Source organism: Scyliorhinus torazame, chromosome 8, assembly GCF_047496885.1.
Source record: "Scyliorhinus torazame isolate Kashiwa2021f chromosome 8, sScyTor2.1, whole genome shotgun sequence".
Lineage (NCBI taxonomy): Eukaryota > Metazoa > Chordata > Chondrichthyes > Carcharhiniformes > Scyliorhinidae > Scyliorhinus > Scyliorhinus torazame.
This window is the reverse complement of record NC_092714.1, coordinates 235,021,747-235,039,386: the sequence shown is the minus strand read 5'-3', so window position 1 is coordinate 235,039,386 and position 17,640 is coordinate 235,021,747. Positions and strand designations below refer to the sequence as shown.

Genomic DNA, 17,640 nt, shown 5'->3' with positions numbered 1-17,640 from the left:
GACCCTTGGCGGTTTCTGCACCCGAGGGAACGGGAGCACTCGCTTTGCTCAGCAGTCCATAAGGTATACTTGCGGATCGACTTTTTCGTGGTGGGGAAGGCTTTGCTGGCTGGGGTTAAGGGGTCGGAATACTCGGCAATTGCAGTGTCAGATCATGCTCCGCATTGGGTGGATATGGTACTGGAGAAGGGGGTAGCGCAGAGGCCGGGGTGGAAATTAGATGTTGGACTTTTGGGGGACCAAGGGTTCTGTGACAAAATTGAAAAGGTAATTGAGGTTTATGTAGATTTCAACTGTACAGGTGAGGTGTCGAAGGCAGTTGTCTTGGAGGCTCTAAAGGCGGTGGTGAGGGGTGAGGTGATTTTGTTTAAGGCCAGGGTGGACAAAGAGGAGAGGTTGGAGCAGCAGAGGATAATAGATGAGATGTTGGAGGTAGATAGGAGTTATGCAGAACAAAGAACAAAGAAAAGTACAGCACAGGAACAGGCCCTTCGGCCCTCCAAGCCCTTGCCGACCATGCTGCCCGACTAAACTACAATCTTCTACACTTCCTGGGTCCGTATCCCTCTATTCCCATCCTATTCATGTATTTGTCAAGATGCCCCTTAAATGTCACTATCGTCCCTGCTTCCACCACCTCCTCCGGTAGCGCATTCCAGGCACCCACTACCCTCTGTGTAGAAAACTTGCCTTGTACATCTACTCTAAACCTTGCCCCTTGCACCTTAAACCTATGCCCCCTAGTAATTGACCCCCCTACCCTGGGGAAAAGCCTCTGAATATCCACTCTGTCTATGCCCCTCATAATTTTGTAGACCTCTATCAGGTCGCCCCTCAACCTCCGTCGTTCCAGTGAGAACAAACCGAGTTTATTCAACCGCTCCTCATAGCTAATGCAAAGAAGATGGGGACCCAGTGAAGCTGGAAAAGAGGAAGGAACTACAGACGAGCTTTGACCGACTATCTACCAGGAAGGCGGTGCACCAGCTGAGACGAGCAAGGGGTGCAGTTTACGAACATGGAGATAAGGCGTATGTTAGCAGGTCAGCTCCGGAGGGAAGCAGCAGCAAGGGAAATTGTTCAGTTGAGGGACTGGGCAGGGAAGTTGGTGGTGGCTCTAGATCTGATTAATAAGACTTTTGAGGAATTTTATGAGAGGTGTACAGGTCAGAGCCACCTGGGGGAGACCGTGAGATGCAGGAATTTCTAGATGGGTTGGAGTACCCGAGGTTAGGGGAGGGAGACAGGGCTACATTAGAAGGAGCGATAGTGGAGCAGAAGTTAAAGGATGCGATTGGGAGGATGCAGTCGGGGAAGGTGGCAGGCCGGATGGGTTTCCGGTGGAATATTATAAAAAATTCAAGGATAAGCTGGCACTCCCGATGGTGGGGATGTTTGAAGAGGCGATAGGGAAGGGAGTGTTGCCACAAACTTTGGGGCAGGCATTGATTTCCCTGTTGCTACAAAAAGATAAGGATCCGACGGAGTGTGGGTCGTATCGGCCCATATCACTTCTGAATGTGGACGCAAAAGTATTGGCGAAGGCACTGGCGGGTAGGCTGGAGGAGTGCCTCCTGAAGGTTATAGGTGAAGATCAGATGGGGTTCGTGAGAGGGAGGCAGCTCTTTTCAAACGTTAGAAGGGTATTGAACGTCGTTATGGCACGGGCGGAGGGGAAGGAAACAGAGGTGGTTGTGGCATTGGACGCTGAGAAGGCGTTTGACCGGGAAGAATGGGGGTACTTAATGGCAGTTCTGGAGCGGTTTGGGATTGTCCAAGATTTGTGAACTGGGTAAAGCTATTATATAAGGAGCCGAGGGCTAGTGTCCGCACAAACAACATCAGCTCGAGATACTTTTCTCTCCACCGTGAGACTAGGCAGGGATGTCCTATGTCCCCCCTGCTGTTTGCACTCGCGATTGAGCTGTTGGTCATCGCATTAAGAAGTTCGGGGGTATGGAAAGGAATAGTGCGGGGGGGGGGGGGCGGATAGAGCATAGGGTGTCCTTATATGCCGATGACTTGCTGTTATATGTGTCGGAACCGAGTGTGTCGATAGGGGGAATATTGGAGCTGCTTCGAGTGTTTGGGTCTTTCTCGGGGTACAAACTAAATCTAGACAAGAGTGAGTATTTTGTGGTATCTCGGCCGGGGGTGGGGCAGGAGTGGGGGGGGGCTGCCATTCCATAGGTCAGGGACTCACTTCAGGTACCTGGGGGTGCCGGTTGCCCGGGAGTGGGAGGGGGGGGGGCTCCGCAGGTATAACATTTCTAGTTTGGTGGGGAGAGTGAAAGCTGATCTGGCAAGGTGGGATGGTCTCCCTTTGTCACTGGTGGGTCGGGTACAGGCGGTTAAAATGAACGTGTTGCCACAATTTCTGTTTATTTTTCAATGCCTGCCAATTTTCCTGCCAAAGGCTTTTTTCAGAAAGATTGATGGAAGGATTACTTCGTTCATATGAGGAGGGAAGGTGGCCAGAGTTAGAAAGGTGCTGCTACAGAGGGGAAGGCAGGCAGGGGGTTTGGGTCTTCCGAACCTGATGTATTACTACTGGGCAGCGAATGTGGAGAAGGTGCGGAGCTGGGTCAGAGGGGTTGATTCCCAGTGGGTCAGAATGGAGGAGAGTTTGTGCAGGGGGTCGGGATTGAAAGTACTAGCAACAGTGCCGCTCCCGATAGCCCCGGGGAAATACTCGGAGTCCGGTAATAATAGCTTCATTGAGAATTTGGAGGCAGTTTCGCCAACATTTCGGGTTGGGGGCAGGGTCAAGGGAAATGCCGATTCTGGGGAACCACAGATTTGAGCCAGGGAGGTGGGATGGAAATTTTTGGAAATGGGAGGAGAAGGGGATTAAGACACTAAAATATTTGTTCCTTAGGGGTCGGTTTGCAGGATTGAAGGAGCTGGAAGCGAAGTATGTGCTGGAGCAGGGGGAAATGTTCAGATACATGCAGGTTCAAGATTTTGCCAGAAAGGAGATACAGAGCTTCCCAGTGGAGCCGGCCTCCACATTGCTGGAGGAGGTGCTGATGACCGGGGGACTGGAGAAGGGGGTAGCGTCAGCGGTTTACGGAGCTATTTTGGAAGAGGAGAAGGCACCACTGGAAGGGATCAAAGCAAAGTGGGAGGAAGAGTTGGGAGAGGATATGGAGGAGAGGTTCTGGTGTGAGGTGCTCCAGAGAGTGAATGCCTCCACCACATGCACGAGGTTGGGGCTGATACAGCTGAAGGTGGTATACAGAGCACACCTCACGAGGGCAAGGATGAGCCGAATCTTTGAAGGAGTAGAAGATGTGTGTGAATGTTGCGGAATGGGGGGGGGGGGGCTAATCATGTTCATATGTTTTGGTCCTGTCCAAAGCTAGAGGATTACTGGAAGGTGGTTTTTAGGGTAATTTCTAAAGTGGTGCACGTGAAACTGGACCCGGGCCCCCGGGAGGCCATATTCGGGGTTACGGACTAGCCAGGGTTGGAAAAAGGTGCGGAGGCAGATGTTGTAGCCTTCGCCTCGTTGATCGCCCAAAGGCGGATCCTGATAGGTTGGAGAGCAACCTCTCCACCCTGTGCCATGGCGTGACGGAGGGACCTGTTGGAATTCTTGACTCTTGAGAAGGTTAAGTTTGAACTGCGGCGAAGGATGGAGGAGTTCTACAATTCATGGGCATTATTCATTATGCATTTTCAAGAACTGGATAACATTGAACATTAGTTGGGGCATGTGGGTGGGAGGGTTGGGGAGAGGGGGGCTGTGTGTGTTAATGGCGACTATGGGCGATCCCTAATTCCTTTTTGTCATTTGTTTGTGCGAACATGCGGGTTAATGTTTGGGGTTCGGTGGCAGGATGGGATCATTGTTATTGATATGGGGATTGACATATTTGTTGCTGATTATTGTTTATTGTTGGTGGGTGTAAATTTGGGAGAAATTGTGAAAAAGGAGGAGAATAAAAATATATATTTTTAAAAATAGCTTCGGCCTCTTGGACAGAAGCGATGCCGGACTCCCACTGGGTGGGGGGTTGGCAGGAGTTGGATTCTGTCCATTCATTCTGTTTCTCATCACAGCAGCTGCCTGACCTGCTGAGTACTTCCAGCATTTTCAGTTTTAACTTCAAGCTGAAGTGCTAGACTGCCATGAGAACAATGGGTTGAATGGCTTCCTTTTATGTAGTGTTTTTTAATTCTACCTGTTTGGGTAAGATTACATTATACTGCCTACAGATAAGAAGTTTATGGAATTAGCCAATTGAGGTTCTTTAATTGATAAGAAAATGTAACACAATGTTCCAGATGACCATTAGTGTGTAGTCATTTGAAGTGCTTAAATAGTTGAGACCGAACTTGATTTGAGAATTAACAATATTAAAGAAAAGGTTGGGAATTAGGCCGACTATAAAATTTCAGGAGGCCCAAGAAGGTAAATTAAACAACATTTAATTTGTAAGCATAAAGTAAAGGCTGTGGCTTACAACTCGCTAGTCCCAATTGGGACTACTGGAAGTGACGGTCCCACTCGAGGCCGGCTTTTAATGGGCGAATTTACAATTCCCAGTTGGGTGGGCGTCCAGCCACTAGCAGGGGAGCTCGTATTCTACGAGTCACATGGGGAGATCGATTGATGTGTCCCCATGAGAGTTATTACACCAACAAAACATCGTTGCAGGTTTAATAGATTGAATGACCTACTTTATTTGATTTTTCACAAGTGTTTCTCATGTAATGCCTGTATAATGAACATTGAGAGGAAAAGATTTTTTCAAATAAATCAAAGCCTTGCGCATATTCTAATCATGAATTGATCCAAACATCCCTGCACAGATTCCACATGACAGGAATGAGAAATAATCATCATGTAAAAAAAAAAGGTTAAAACCGTTTGCTGAAATGCAATGATTCATTTTCAGAAAACATAGGAGAATTTGGTTAATTACACTGCTAGGGGTACCGTCATCCATCGGTTTGCTCAGAGGATTCTATGGGATGACTGGAAAAGAGCAGAAAGTTTTTCCAACATCCCGGCTAACATTGCCCCCTCAAGAAACATCACCAGAAGTAGATGAGTCTGTCAATTATGATCATGGCTTTTTGGGAGGCCTTGCCATGAGCAAATTATCTCTCCCTGTTTGCCTGCTAAACAGGGACTACACTGCAAAAATAATTAATTGGCTGAGGTGTTTTGGGATATTCTGGGGAGTCCAAAGTTGCTACTTAAATAAAAGCTTGGCCTTTCTAATGGTAAAAGTAGACGGTGAGCAATTCAAACTGGAGTTATTACTCCTTAGAATCTGTCTTTTCAAAGGTATTAGAATCTGAATCACAAAGATTGATTTACAATACCGGCCAAATAGACATACAAAAGGACATACCATGAGCAGCTGCAGCAACAACACCAACAGAAACAGCATGTATTTGATCTATGGTTGCGTGCCGATTGCGTTGTGGTGAAGTTCTCATTCTGCGACATCTGCTGCTTCTTCTCGCTCTGTTCAGATCTTGCGCACTAAAATAAGAGATAAAGTTTGGAAACACTGTACTATTTGAAAGGATGCTATAAATCCCCCTTTCAATCCATCAAGCAAAAGCAAAGATTCTTGTATTGTACACAAAAATAATTTCCACTCATTGCACATTTTTTTGCAGCAATAAACTCCACATAGAACATCTGAGACAACTTCCTGCTTCCTGTGGTGCAGTAAGCATTTTCCTGTGCTGTCATATATTTTTTTCCTTACTGCATTATAATTGGAGTATACATTGTAGTGTATGCTGTCTTTTACAACTAAACAATAAGATATTTTGATTATACAAAGAAAACTGGTTAAAAGAAAATGTACCATTTGATATAGTATATGGGGTAGAATGGGGTTCTTTCAGACTCTGCATTACTTAAGCGAAAGATTAGCAGAAACTATGCATATCAGTTTTGCTTTAGCAAATAATTGAAGCCTTCAGAAGGCATCAAAGAGAAATTAGGCCTCAACTCTCGTGAGTTCCATTGAGCTTTTTGAGGGCAGGATGGATTGAATTCCCTGTTAAAATCCATGGAACTACATCTGACATACCCTTGATTTTACCCTTAAAGGAGGTTGGTAGCGCATCTGTCCATGGTCTTGGCGGGAAATGCTGCTACTTTTCTTGGCCAATTGGCTTAAATGGGGTTAGACCATCTGCATTTCTTTGGATTACGATGATTAATATTTCTTTTTTTTAATAAATAATTTTTATTTAAGGTTTTCATAAAATATCAATAACAAAATGAAAAAGAAACCCAACAGGGTTAAGTACAAAACACAGTCCAGGAAAACAATCCTCCATACCCCCCCTGTACATAAATAATAAATTAACATTAACACTCCGACTTAATACAACAAGTATATAAACCCCCTCAGACCCTCCAGTGTAAATAACGAAAACAAAAAAATAAAGTGACCCCCCCCCCCCCCCAGAGTTGCTGCTGCCATTGACCAATGTCTACCGCTCTGCCACCGCTTAAAGAACCCTTGTACCGACCCTCTCAAGGCGAATTTCACCCTCTCCAACTTAATAAACCCCGCCATATCGTTGATCCAGGATTCCACGCTTTGGGGCCTCGCATCCTTCCACTGAAGAAGAATCCTTCGCCGGGCTACCAGGGACGCAAAGGCCAGAATTCCGGCCTCTTTCGCCTCCTGCACTCCCGGCTCCTCTGCCACGCCAAATATTGCAAACCCCCAGCCCGGCTTGACCCTGGATCCTACCACCCTCGACACCGTCCTCGCTATGCCCTTCTAAAATTCCTCCAGCGCTGGGCATGCCCAGAACATATGGGTGTGGTTTGCTGGGCTCTCTGAGCACCGAACACACCTGTCCTCACCCCCAAAAAACCGACTCATCCTTGTCCCGGTCATGTGTGCCCTGTGCAGGACCTTAAATTGTATGAGGCTGAGCCTCGCGCACGATGAGGAAGAGTTCACCCTCCCCAGGGTATCTGCCCATGTCCCTTCCTCAATTTCCTCTCCCAACTCCTCCTCCCACTTACCTTTTACCTCCACCACCGAGGCCTCCTCCTCCTCCTGCATCACCTGGTAAGTTACCGAGATCTTCACCACTCCCACCCACCCCCCCGAGAGCACTCTGTCCTGTACTGTGTGTGGCCGTAGCCGCGGGAATTCCACCACCTGCCATCTGGCAAACGCCCTTACCTGTAAGTACCTGAAGGTGTTCCCCGGGGGGGAGCCCGTACTTCTCCTCCAGCTCACCCAGGCTCGCGAACTTCCCGTCCACAAACAAGTCCCCCAACTTTCGTATCCCTGCCCTATGCCACCCCGCAAACCCTCCACCTGTTCTTCCTGGGGCGAACCGGTGGTTCCCCCGTAATGGCGTCCCCGCCGAGGCCCCCACTTCCTCCCTGTGCCGCCTCCACTGCCCCCAAATTTTGAGTGCAGCCACCACCACCGGGCTCGTGATATACCTCCTTGGAGGGAGCGGCAGCGGCGCCGTTGCCAGCGCCCCCAAACTCGTACCCACACAAGACGCCGTCTCCAGCCTCTTCCATGCAGCCCCCTCCCCCTCCATCACCCACTTACGCACCATCGTCGCATTGGCGGCCCAGTAGTATCCACAGAAGTTGGGCAGCGCCAGTCCCCCCATATCTCTACTCCGCTCCAGGAACACCCTTCTCACCCTCGGAGTCCCTCGCGCCCACTCAAACCCCATTACACTCCTGTTAACCCGCCTGAAAAAAGCCTTCGGGATAAACACGGGGAGGCACTGGAACAGGAACAAAAGCCTTGGGAGCACCGTCATTTTGACTGACTGCACCCTACCTGCCAAGGACAGCGGCAACACGTCCCACCTCTTGAACTCCTCCTCCATTTGTTCCACCAGCCTTGTAAAATTAAGCCTATGCAGGGCCCCCCAGCTCCTGGCCACCTGGACTCCCAGATACCTGAAGCTCCTCTCCGCCTTTTTTTGTGGGAGCTCACCAATCCCCCTCTCCTGGTCCCCTGGATGAACTACGAACAGCTCGCTCTTCCCCATGTTGAGCTTGTACCCCGAAAAGTCCCCGAATTCCCTAAGAACCCTCATTACCTCCGGCATTCCTCCCACCGCGTCCGCCACAGACAGCAGCAGGTCGTCCGCATAAAGTGACACCCTATGCTCCTCCCCACCCCGCACCAACCCCCTCCAGTTCCTCGACTCTCTCAGTGCCATAGTCAGGGGTTCAATCGCCAGTGCGAAGAGCAAGGGGGATAAGGGACACCCCTGTCTCGTCCCTCGTTGCAACCGAAAGTACTCGGACCTCCTCCTGTTTGTGGCCACACTCGCCATCGGGACCTCATACAACAGCCTAACCCACCTGACAAACCCCTCCCCAAACCTCTTCAGCACCTCCATAGGTACCCCCACTCTACCCTATCGAAGGCTTTCTCAGCGTCCATTGCCACCACTATCTCCGCCTCCCCCTCCCTCGCCGACATCATGATAACGTTCAAAAGCCTCCGCACATTCGCGTTCAACTGCCTCCCCTTCACAAACCCCGTCTGGTCTTCATGGATGATCTGCGGCACACAATCCTCAATCCTCGTGGCTAAGACCTTCACCAGCACCTTGGCATCTACATTTAGCAAGGAGATCGGTCTGTAAGACCCACACTGCAGGGATCCTTGTCCCGCTTCAGGATCAAGGAGATCAGTGCCCGGGACATCGTCAGGGGCAAGGCCCCCCCTCCCTTGCCTCATTGAAGGTCCTAACTAACAGCGGGCCCAACAGGTCCATATATTTTTTATAGAATTCGACTGGGAAACCGTCCGGCCCCGGTGCCTTTCCCGCCTGCATGCTTCCTATCCCTTTGATGAGCTCCTCCAGCCCAATTAGGGCCCCCAATCCCGCCACCAGTCCCTCTTCCACCTTTGGAATCCTCAATTGGACCAGGAAGCGGCCCATCCCTCCCTCCTCCCTGGGGCTCACATCGGTACAATTCCTCATAGAAGTCCCTGAAGACCCCATTGATGCCAGCTCCACTCCGCACCATACTCCCTCCCCTATCCTTAACTCCCCCGATCTCCCTAGCTGCGTCCCACTTCCGAAGCTGATGCGCCAGCATCCGGCTTGCCTTTTCCCCATACTCGTAAATCGCCCCCTGGGCGTTCCTCCACTGCACCTCCACCTTCCTGGTGGTCACCAGGTCGAATTCGGCCTGGAGGCTACGCCTCTTCCTCAACAATCCTTCCTTGGGCTCCTCTGCATACCTCCTGTCTACCCTCACCATCTCCCCCACCAGCCTCTCCCTCTCCCCCCGCTCCCTGTGGGCCCTAATGGAGATCAGCTCTCCCCTTACCACCGCCTTCAGTGCCTCCCATACCATCCCCACTCGGACCTCCCCGTTGTCATTGGTCTCCAGGTACCTCTCTATACTTCCTCGGACCCGCTCGCTCACCTCCTCGTCCGCCAACAGCCCCACCTCCAAGCGCCACAGCGGGCGCTGTCCCTCTCCTCCCCCATCTCCAAGTCCACCCAATGCGGGGCGTGGTCCGAAATGGCTATTGCCGAATACTCGGTATCCTCTACTCTCGCTATCAACGCCATACTCAAGATGAAAAAGTCGATTCGGGAATAAGCCTTATGGACATGTGAGAAGAATGAAAATTCCCTAGCCCCCGGCCTTGCAAATCTCCAAGGGTCCACCCCTCCCATCTGGTCCATAAACCCCCTCAGCAGTCTAGCCGCCGCCGGCTTCCTACCCGTCCTAGACCTGGAGCGATCCAGTGCCGGATCCAGCACCGTGTTAAAGTCTTCCCCCATTATCAGGCCCCCCACTTCCAAGTCTGGGATCCGACCCAACATACGCCGCATAAAACCCGCATCGTCCCAGTTCGGGGCATACACATTGACCAGTACCACCCTCTCTCCCTGCAACTTACCACTTACCATTATGTACCTGCTGCCATTATCTGCCACAATGCTCGACGCCTCAAACGACACCTTCTTTCCCACCAAGAACGCCACCCCTCGATTTCTGGCATCCAGCCCCGAGTGAAACACCTGACCTACCCACCCTTTCCTGAATCTTACCTTGTCTGCCACCTTCAGGTGTGTCTCCTGAAGCATAACCACAACTGCCTTGAGCCCCCTCAGGTGCGCGAACACGCGGGCCCGCTTAACCGGCCCATTCAGTCCCCTTACATTCCAGGTTATCAGCCAGAACAGGGGGCTGCCCGCCCACCCTACCCCGCTGACTAGCCATGACCCCTCCTCGGCCAGCCACGCGCCCGCATCCCACACCCGGCCCGTTCCCCACAGCGGCATACCCCCGTCTCGACCCCCCCCCCCCCACTCGCTCCAGCTCCTCCTTGACCATAGCAGCAGCAACCCGATTCCCCCCCACCCAACCCCCCATCCCCCACCCACTGGCTAGGACCCGTCCTAGCTGATTTACTCCTCCCATTGCACTTCCGCAAGTCAGCTGACTCCTGCTGACCCCGGCCACTCCCGCCTCTCTTTCGACTCCTCCCATTATGTGGCACACCCTCCTCTCCCGTCCCCGTCCATAGGCTCCCGCCCTCCCCCTTCTGTTCGAAGTGCGGGAACCAACCCTTGCTTCCCTGCCCCGGCCCGGCCACCTCCAGTCTTCAGCGCGGGAAAAAGCCCACGCTTTCCACCTACCAGGCCCCGCCACTTCTGACACAGCTCCTTTTACAGGCCCGGTCCCTTCACCCCTGACTCGGGCCTCCCCCTCCCCCGCGGGGCCCCATCTCACCTCCAAGAGCCCCCCCGACCAACCCAACCAAAACAGTGCCCAACCCGCCCCAGCCACCCTCACCGACCCAAAAGAGAAAAAACACAGAGAAAAAGAAACCCGGAGCAATGCAAAGGCCCCCTCCCCCCCTCGAAACAAAAATAAACATAGCCTATCAACCGCAGTCCCCAATCGCCCGTCCTGACCCTCAATCTGTGTCCAACTTCTCGGCCTGAACAAAGGCCCACTCCTCCTCCGGAGACTCAAAATAATGGTGCCGGTCCTTGTAGGTAACCCACAGTCGCGCCGGCTGCAACATGCCAAACTTCACCCCCTTCCTGTGCAGCACCGCCTTCGCTCAATTGTACCCGGCCCTCCTCTCCGCACTCCAGTCCTGATATATCCGAACCTCCGCGTTCTCCCACCTGCTGCTCCTCTCCTTCTTGGCCCACCTGAGCACACACTCCCGATCGATGAACCGATGGAACCTCACCAGCACCGCTCACGGAGGTACATTAGCCTTGGGCGTCCTCGCCAGCACTCTGTGCGCCCCTTCCAGCTCCAGGGGCCCCTGGAAGGACCCCGCTCCCATCAGCAAGTTCAACATGGTGACCACATAGGCCCCCACGTCCTGCCCCTCCAGCCCCTTCGGGAGGCTCAGAATCCGCAGATTCTTCCGCCTCAACCGATTCTCCATCTCCTCAAACCACTCCTGCCATTTCTTGTGGAGCGCCTCGTGCGCCTCCACCTTTATTGCCAGGCCTAAGATCTCGTCCTCATTGTCAGAGATCTTTTGTCGAGCTCACGGATCGCCACTCCCTGGGCCATCTGTGTCTCCAGCAGCTTATCAATAGAAGCCTTCATCGGCTCTAGCAGCGCTGGATACCCTCCTGCTGCTCTTCCGCCCACTGCATCCACGCTGCCTGGTCTCCGCCAGCCGCCATTTTGTCCTTCTTCCCTTGTACCTTCTTCGGGTCCACCACCACCTTTTTTGTCGCCCCGCTCCTAGTTGAAGCCATATACTGACGGGGAGCTGTTGTAGACTCCTTCCCACACCGGGAAACGTCGAAAGAGTTCCGTTGGGGGCCCTGAAAAGAGCCCAAAAGTCCGTTTTTGCGGGAGCCGCCGAATGTGCGACTTAGCTCCGCATAGCCGCAACCGGAAGGCCCGATGATTAATATTTTAATCAGCGAATGCCAACTCAAAGAAAGACTTGCATTTATATACCACCATTCACAATGATGTTGGTTACAGAATGTGTTGGATAAAGAACCCTTCAAAGCCTTCTGTATGAAAACAACAAGTCTTTATTAACTACTTGTACATAAGAACTAGGAGCAGGATTGGGCAATTCAGCCCTCGAGCCTGACCCTCCATTCAATAAAATCATAACTCACCTAATTTTGGCCTCAACTCCACTTTGCTGCCCATTCCCCAAAACCCTTCAACTCACTATTAATGAAAAATCCTAAAATTATGACCTCTTATTCTAAATTGATCCACAAGAGGAAACACCCCCTGTACATTTACTTTGGCGATACCTGTTATCATCTTATATACCTCAAATAGATCTCCTCTAATTCTTCCAAATTCCTTAGAATATCGGTTAAAACGGCTCAATCTTCATGAGTCAAACCCCTCATCTCCGGAATTAATCTAGTAACCTCCTTTGAACTGCATCCAATGTAACTACATCCCTTCACAAGTAACGGGACCAAAACTACACAGTACTCCAGGTGTGGTCTAGTTGCTGCAACATTTCCCTATTTTTACACTCTATTTTTTCTCCATAAATGCCGAAATTCCATTTGCATTCCTCATTACCGCTCTACCTGTACCCTCTGCACCGAAGCACTCTGCCGTATCTCTCCATTTATATAAGTTGCCCTTCTATTTTTCCAACCAAAATTGAAAACCTCACACTTATCCAGCTTTGAAAAAGAGTCATATCCAGACATGAAACAATAGCTTCCATTTCTCTTCTCAAATGCTGTCAGATCTGATGAAATTGTCCAGTATTTTCTGTTTTGGTCTATAGTTTCCTATTTCCTGTCGCCCTCCCTTTTTGAATATAGGTGCTATATTAGCATTTTCCCAATTGGCATCTCGTGAATTTTGGAATATTATAGCCAATGGATCCACTATCTCCACTGCCACATCTTTTAAAACCGTAGAATATAAGCCATCAGGCCCTGGACACATATCTGCCTTCAATCCCCATAGTTTGTTTCGTACCTTTTCCCTATTGATGATGACTGATCCACCCTTTCTATAACCTCTGCATTACCTATTACTATTGGGATAGTACTTGTGTCCTTCACCAAACTGACAAGAAATATTGATTTAGCATCTCTGCCCTTTCTGTCTTGCCCACCATTAACTCCGCGGTCCCATCTTCCATGGGACCAACGTTCACTTTAGCCACTCTTTTCCCTTTTGGAAGCATTTGGTATCCTTTTTAAAATTCTGCACGAGTTTGCTTTCATAATTTTCCTTAGTTTTAAATTACTTTTTTAGTAACCCTTTGTTGATCTTTAGGAGTTTTTCCAATCTTGCACTATGCCACTCGCCTTTGCAATATGGTATGCCTTAGATTTTGTCTTTATGTTATTTTTTTTTTAAACAAACAATTTTAATGAGGTATTTGTGGCATTACAAGCAACAACAGTATAAAAACAATGTACAAAGAACAATAAACATAGTGCAAACACCGAAACCCGTCCCTCCAAGACCCGCCTATTAACCCCCTATTCTACACTACCCTAGCCCCCCCCTTCCCCTCCCGACGATTAATTCTCCGCAAAGAAGTTGATGAATGGTTGCCACCTCCGTGCAAACCCGAACACTGACCCTCTCAAGGTGAATTTAATCTTCTCCAGGCCGAGAAAGCTCGCCATGTCGGTTAACCAGGCCTCTGACTTCGGAGGCTTTGAGTCCCTCCAAGCTAATAATATCCGTCTCCGGGCTACCTGGGAGGCAAAGGCCAGAACATCTGCCTCTTTCTCCTCCTGGACTCCCGGATCTTCCGACACCCCAAAAATCGCCACTTCTGGACTCATTGCCACCCTTGTTTTCAATACTCTGGACATGACGTCCGCAAACCCCTGCCAATATCCCCTAAGTTTTGGACACACCCAGAACATGTGGACATGGTTTGCTGATCCGCCCGCACTTTTTACACATCTGTCTTCCAACCCAAAGAATCTGCTCATTTGGGCCACTGTCATGTGAATTGGATCAAGCTGAGCCTTGCGCATGTAGCAGTCGCGTTGACTCTGCTCAATGCGTCCGCCCATAAGCTGTCCTCCATCTCTCCCCCAAGCTCCTCCTCCCACTTACGCTTCAGCTCCTTGGTCTGCGTCTCCTCCGCCCCCATTAGTTGTTTGTAGATGTCCAAGACACTCCCCTCCCCCACCCATCCCCTAGACACTACCCTATCCTGGATCACCCTTAGTGGCAGGAGTGGGAAGGATGATACCTGCCTGCGCAGAAAGTCCCGCACCTGTAAATATCTGAAATCGTTCCCTCTTGCTAACCCAGACTTCTCCTCCAGCACCCTCAAGCTAGGGAAACTCCCCTCCAGGAACAGGTCCCCCATCCTCTCAATTCCTGCCCTTCGCCATGCTCGAAACCATCCGTCCAGGCTCCCTGGGGAAAACTGGTGGTTGTCATATAATGGGGACCAGACCTTCTGCACTGTAAATTCTATGATAATCTATAATAATCTATGATGCTCCCACTGCTCCAAAGTACCTCCTCCACTGACCCCAGATCCTCAAGGCCGCCACCACCACAGGACTGGTGGAATATCCCGCCGGCGGGAACGGCAGAGGTGCCGTTATCAACGCCCCCAAGTTGGTGCCCCTACATGAAGCTGCCTCCATCTGCTCCCAAACCGACCCCGCCCCCACCACCCACTTCCTTATCATAGCAATATTGGCCGCCCAGTAGTAATTACTGAAGTTTGACAGGGCAAGCCCCCCCTCCCCCCGATTCCTCTCGAGCATCGCCTTCTTCACCCACGGGGACTTACCCGCCCAGACAAAGCCCAAAATGATTTTGTTAATCCTCTTGAAAAAGAACAGCGGGATGAAAATTGGGAGGCAGTGGAATACAAATAAAAATCTCGGCAGGACCGTCACCTTGACCGTCTGCACCCTCCCAGCCAGCGACAGCGGTAGCGCATCCCATCTCCGGAACTCGCACCTCATCTGCTCGACCAACCGGGAGAAGTTCAACTTATGTAACTGGCCTCAGTCGGGCGCCACTTGTATCCCTAGGTACCTAAAATTGTCCCCCACTAACCTAAATGATAGCTCCCCCAGCCAAACCTCCTGACTTCTTGCTTGGACTACAAACATGTCGCTCTTTGTCATATTCAGTTTGTATCCCGAAAACCGGCCAAATTCCCCCCAAATCGCCAGGGTCTCACACATCCCTGCCCCTGGATCTGCTACATATAAGAGCAAGTCGTCCGCGTACAGCACGACCCTATGTTCCACCCCCCCCCCCCCACCCCCCTCCCCATAACCAGCCCCTTCCAACCCCTTGAGGCTCTCAGAGCAATTGTCAGCGGCTCTATAGCTAATGCAAACAGCAGTGGGGGAGAGGGGGCATCCCTGTCTTGTCCCCCGGTGCAGCCTAATATAGTCCGAGGTCGTCCTATTCGTACTTACACTAGCCTCCGGGGCCTGGTACAACAGCCTGACCCAGTCGATAAAGCCCCTACTGAACCCAACACCTTCCATAGATAGTCCCACTCCACCCGGTCGAACGCCTTCTCCGCATCCATGGCCACAACTACCTCAATCTCCCTGCTCTCATAATCACGTTGAGCAGCCTTCTTATATTGGCCACCAACTGCCTGCCTTTGCCAAACCCGGTTTGATCCTCCATAATCACATCCGGCACACAATCGTCAATCCTGGAGGCCAAAACTTTGGCCAGCAGCTTGACATCCACATTAAGCAGTGAGATCGGCCTATAAGACCCGCATAGCTCCGGGTTCTTGTCCCACTTCAATATTAACAAAATAGTGGCCTGTGACATCGTTGGGGGCAGCATCCCTCTATCCCTCGCCTCACTGAAAACCTTGACCAGCAACGGCCCTAGTATCCCTGAGAATTTCTTGTAGAATTCCACTGGGTACCCGTCCGGCCCCGGGGCTTTACCTCACTGCATTGCCTTCAAGCCCGCAGCTATTTCTTCGGTCCTGATCGGAGCTCCCAGTCCGTCCACCAGCTCCCTGCGCACCCTTGGGAAAGTCAGTCCGTCCAAAAAGCGTCTCATCCTCTTGGGCCCCGTGGGGGGTTACGAGCGATAGAGTCTGCTGTATAAGTCCCTGAGCGCCATGTTTAGCCCAGCCGAGTCCCCGACCAGATTCCCATCCCCATCGACCACCTTTTCTATTTCCCTGGCCGTCTCCCTCTTCCTAAGCTGCTGTGCCAGCATTCTGCTGGCCTTCTCCCGAAGTTCATAAAACGTCCTCCTCGCCTTTCTAAGCTGCTCCACTGCCTTGCCTGTGGACAACACCCCGAACTCAGCCTGCAGCCGCCGACGTTCCCTTAACAGCTCCACCCCCGGGGTCGCAGCACACCTCCTATCTATCTGTAGAATTTCCTTGACCAGTCGGTCCGCTCTGCCCTATCCACCCTGTCCCTATGAGCTCGGATCGAAATCAGCTCCCCTCTCACCACTGCTTTCAGCGCCACCCAGACCATCGCTGCTGAGACTTTCCATGTGTCGTTGACCTGCAGGTAGTTCTGCATGCATTTCCTCACCCTCTCGCACACTGCCTCTTCCGCCAACAAGCCCACGTCCAATCTCCGTTGCAGGCGCTGGAAGCTCTCCTCACTAACCTGCAGTTCCACCCAATGTGGGGCATGATTCAAAATAGTGATGGCCGAATACCCCATGTCCACCACCCCCACCAGCAAATCCCTGCTCAAAATGAAAAAATCAATCCGGGAGTAAACCTTATGCACATGCGAATAAAAAGAAAACTCCTTCCCCGTCGGCTGCCTAAACCTCCATGGGTCGACCTCCGCCCCCATCTGCTACATGAACCCTATCAGTTCCTTTGCCATTGCCGGCACCCTCCCCATTTTCGAACACAACCGGTCCAGGCCGGGGTCGATGACTGTATTAAAATCCCCTCTCTTTATGTTATCTTCAACTTCCTGCTTAGCCTTGGATGTTTCTCCCCTCTTAACAATCTATCTTCCTCTCTGGAATATATTTTAGTTGGGAGAAATTGAATATCCCCTTGAGAAACTGCCACTGCTTATCAACTATTTTACCTTTAGTCTTCCTGCCCAGTCCTCTAGGGCCAAATCTGCCCATGTCGACATATTTGTTTCACTCCAGAACGCTAGTGTGGGACTCCAGTTTCTCGTCCTCAAACTGAATTTGAAATTCAACATGTTATGATCACTCTTCACTAGAGAATCCTTAACTATGAGGTCATTAATTAATCCATCCTAATTACATCCAGAATAGCCTGCTCCCTGTTTGGTTCCACAACATATTGCTCCAAGAAACAATCTCTAATACATTCAATGAACTCTCCCTCGAGGCTACCCTTGCCAATTTGATTAATCCACTCTATATGCATATTAAAATCACTCATGATTATTGTCGTACATCCAGTATTTCCTGTTTTGTACTGTGCCCTACTGTTTGGAGACAAAGAACAGAGAACATTGCAGCACAGAAACAGGCCCTTCAGCTCACCAAGCCTGCACCGATACCTATAGATTACTCCCACAAGGGACTTCTTCCCTTTGCTATTTATTATTTTTACCTGGGTTGATTCCACACCTTGATCTCCAATGCCTATATCATCTCTCACTACAGCACTGATCACTTCCTTTACTGGCAAAGCTACACCTACTCAATGTCCTTTCTGTCTATCTTTCCGAAAA

General features: G+C 50.8%; 1 protein-coding gene across 2 annotated transcripts in view; it reads right to left on the bottom strand.

Moving 5' to 3' along the window:
- The window catches only part of rgs19 (regulator of G protein signaling 19), a 169,271-nt gene that overhangs the window by 83,350 nt on the left and 68,281 nt on the right, over positions 1–17,640 (bottom strand). For both annotated transcript variants that reach the window (XM_072514955.1, XM_072514954.1), the window contains exon 2: positions 5,367–5,500. In XM_072514955.1, coding sequence (XP_072371056.1) covers positions 5,367–5,500 — 134 coding nt within the window. The remainder of the gene's footprint in view (positions 1–5,366; positions 5,501–17,640) is intronic.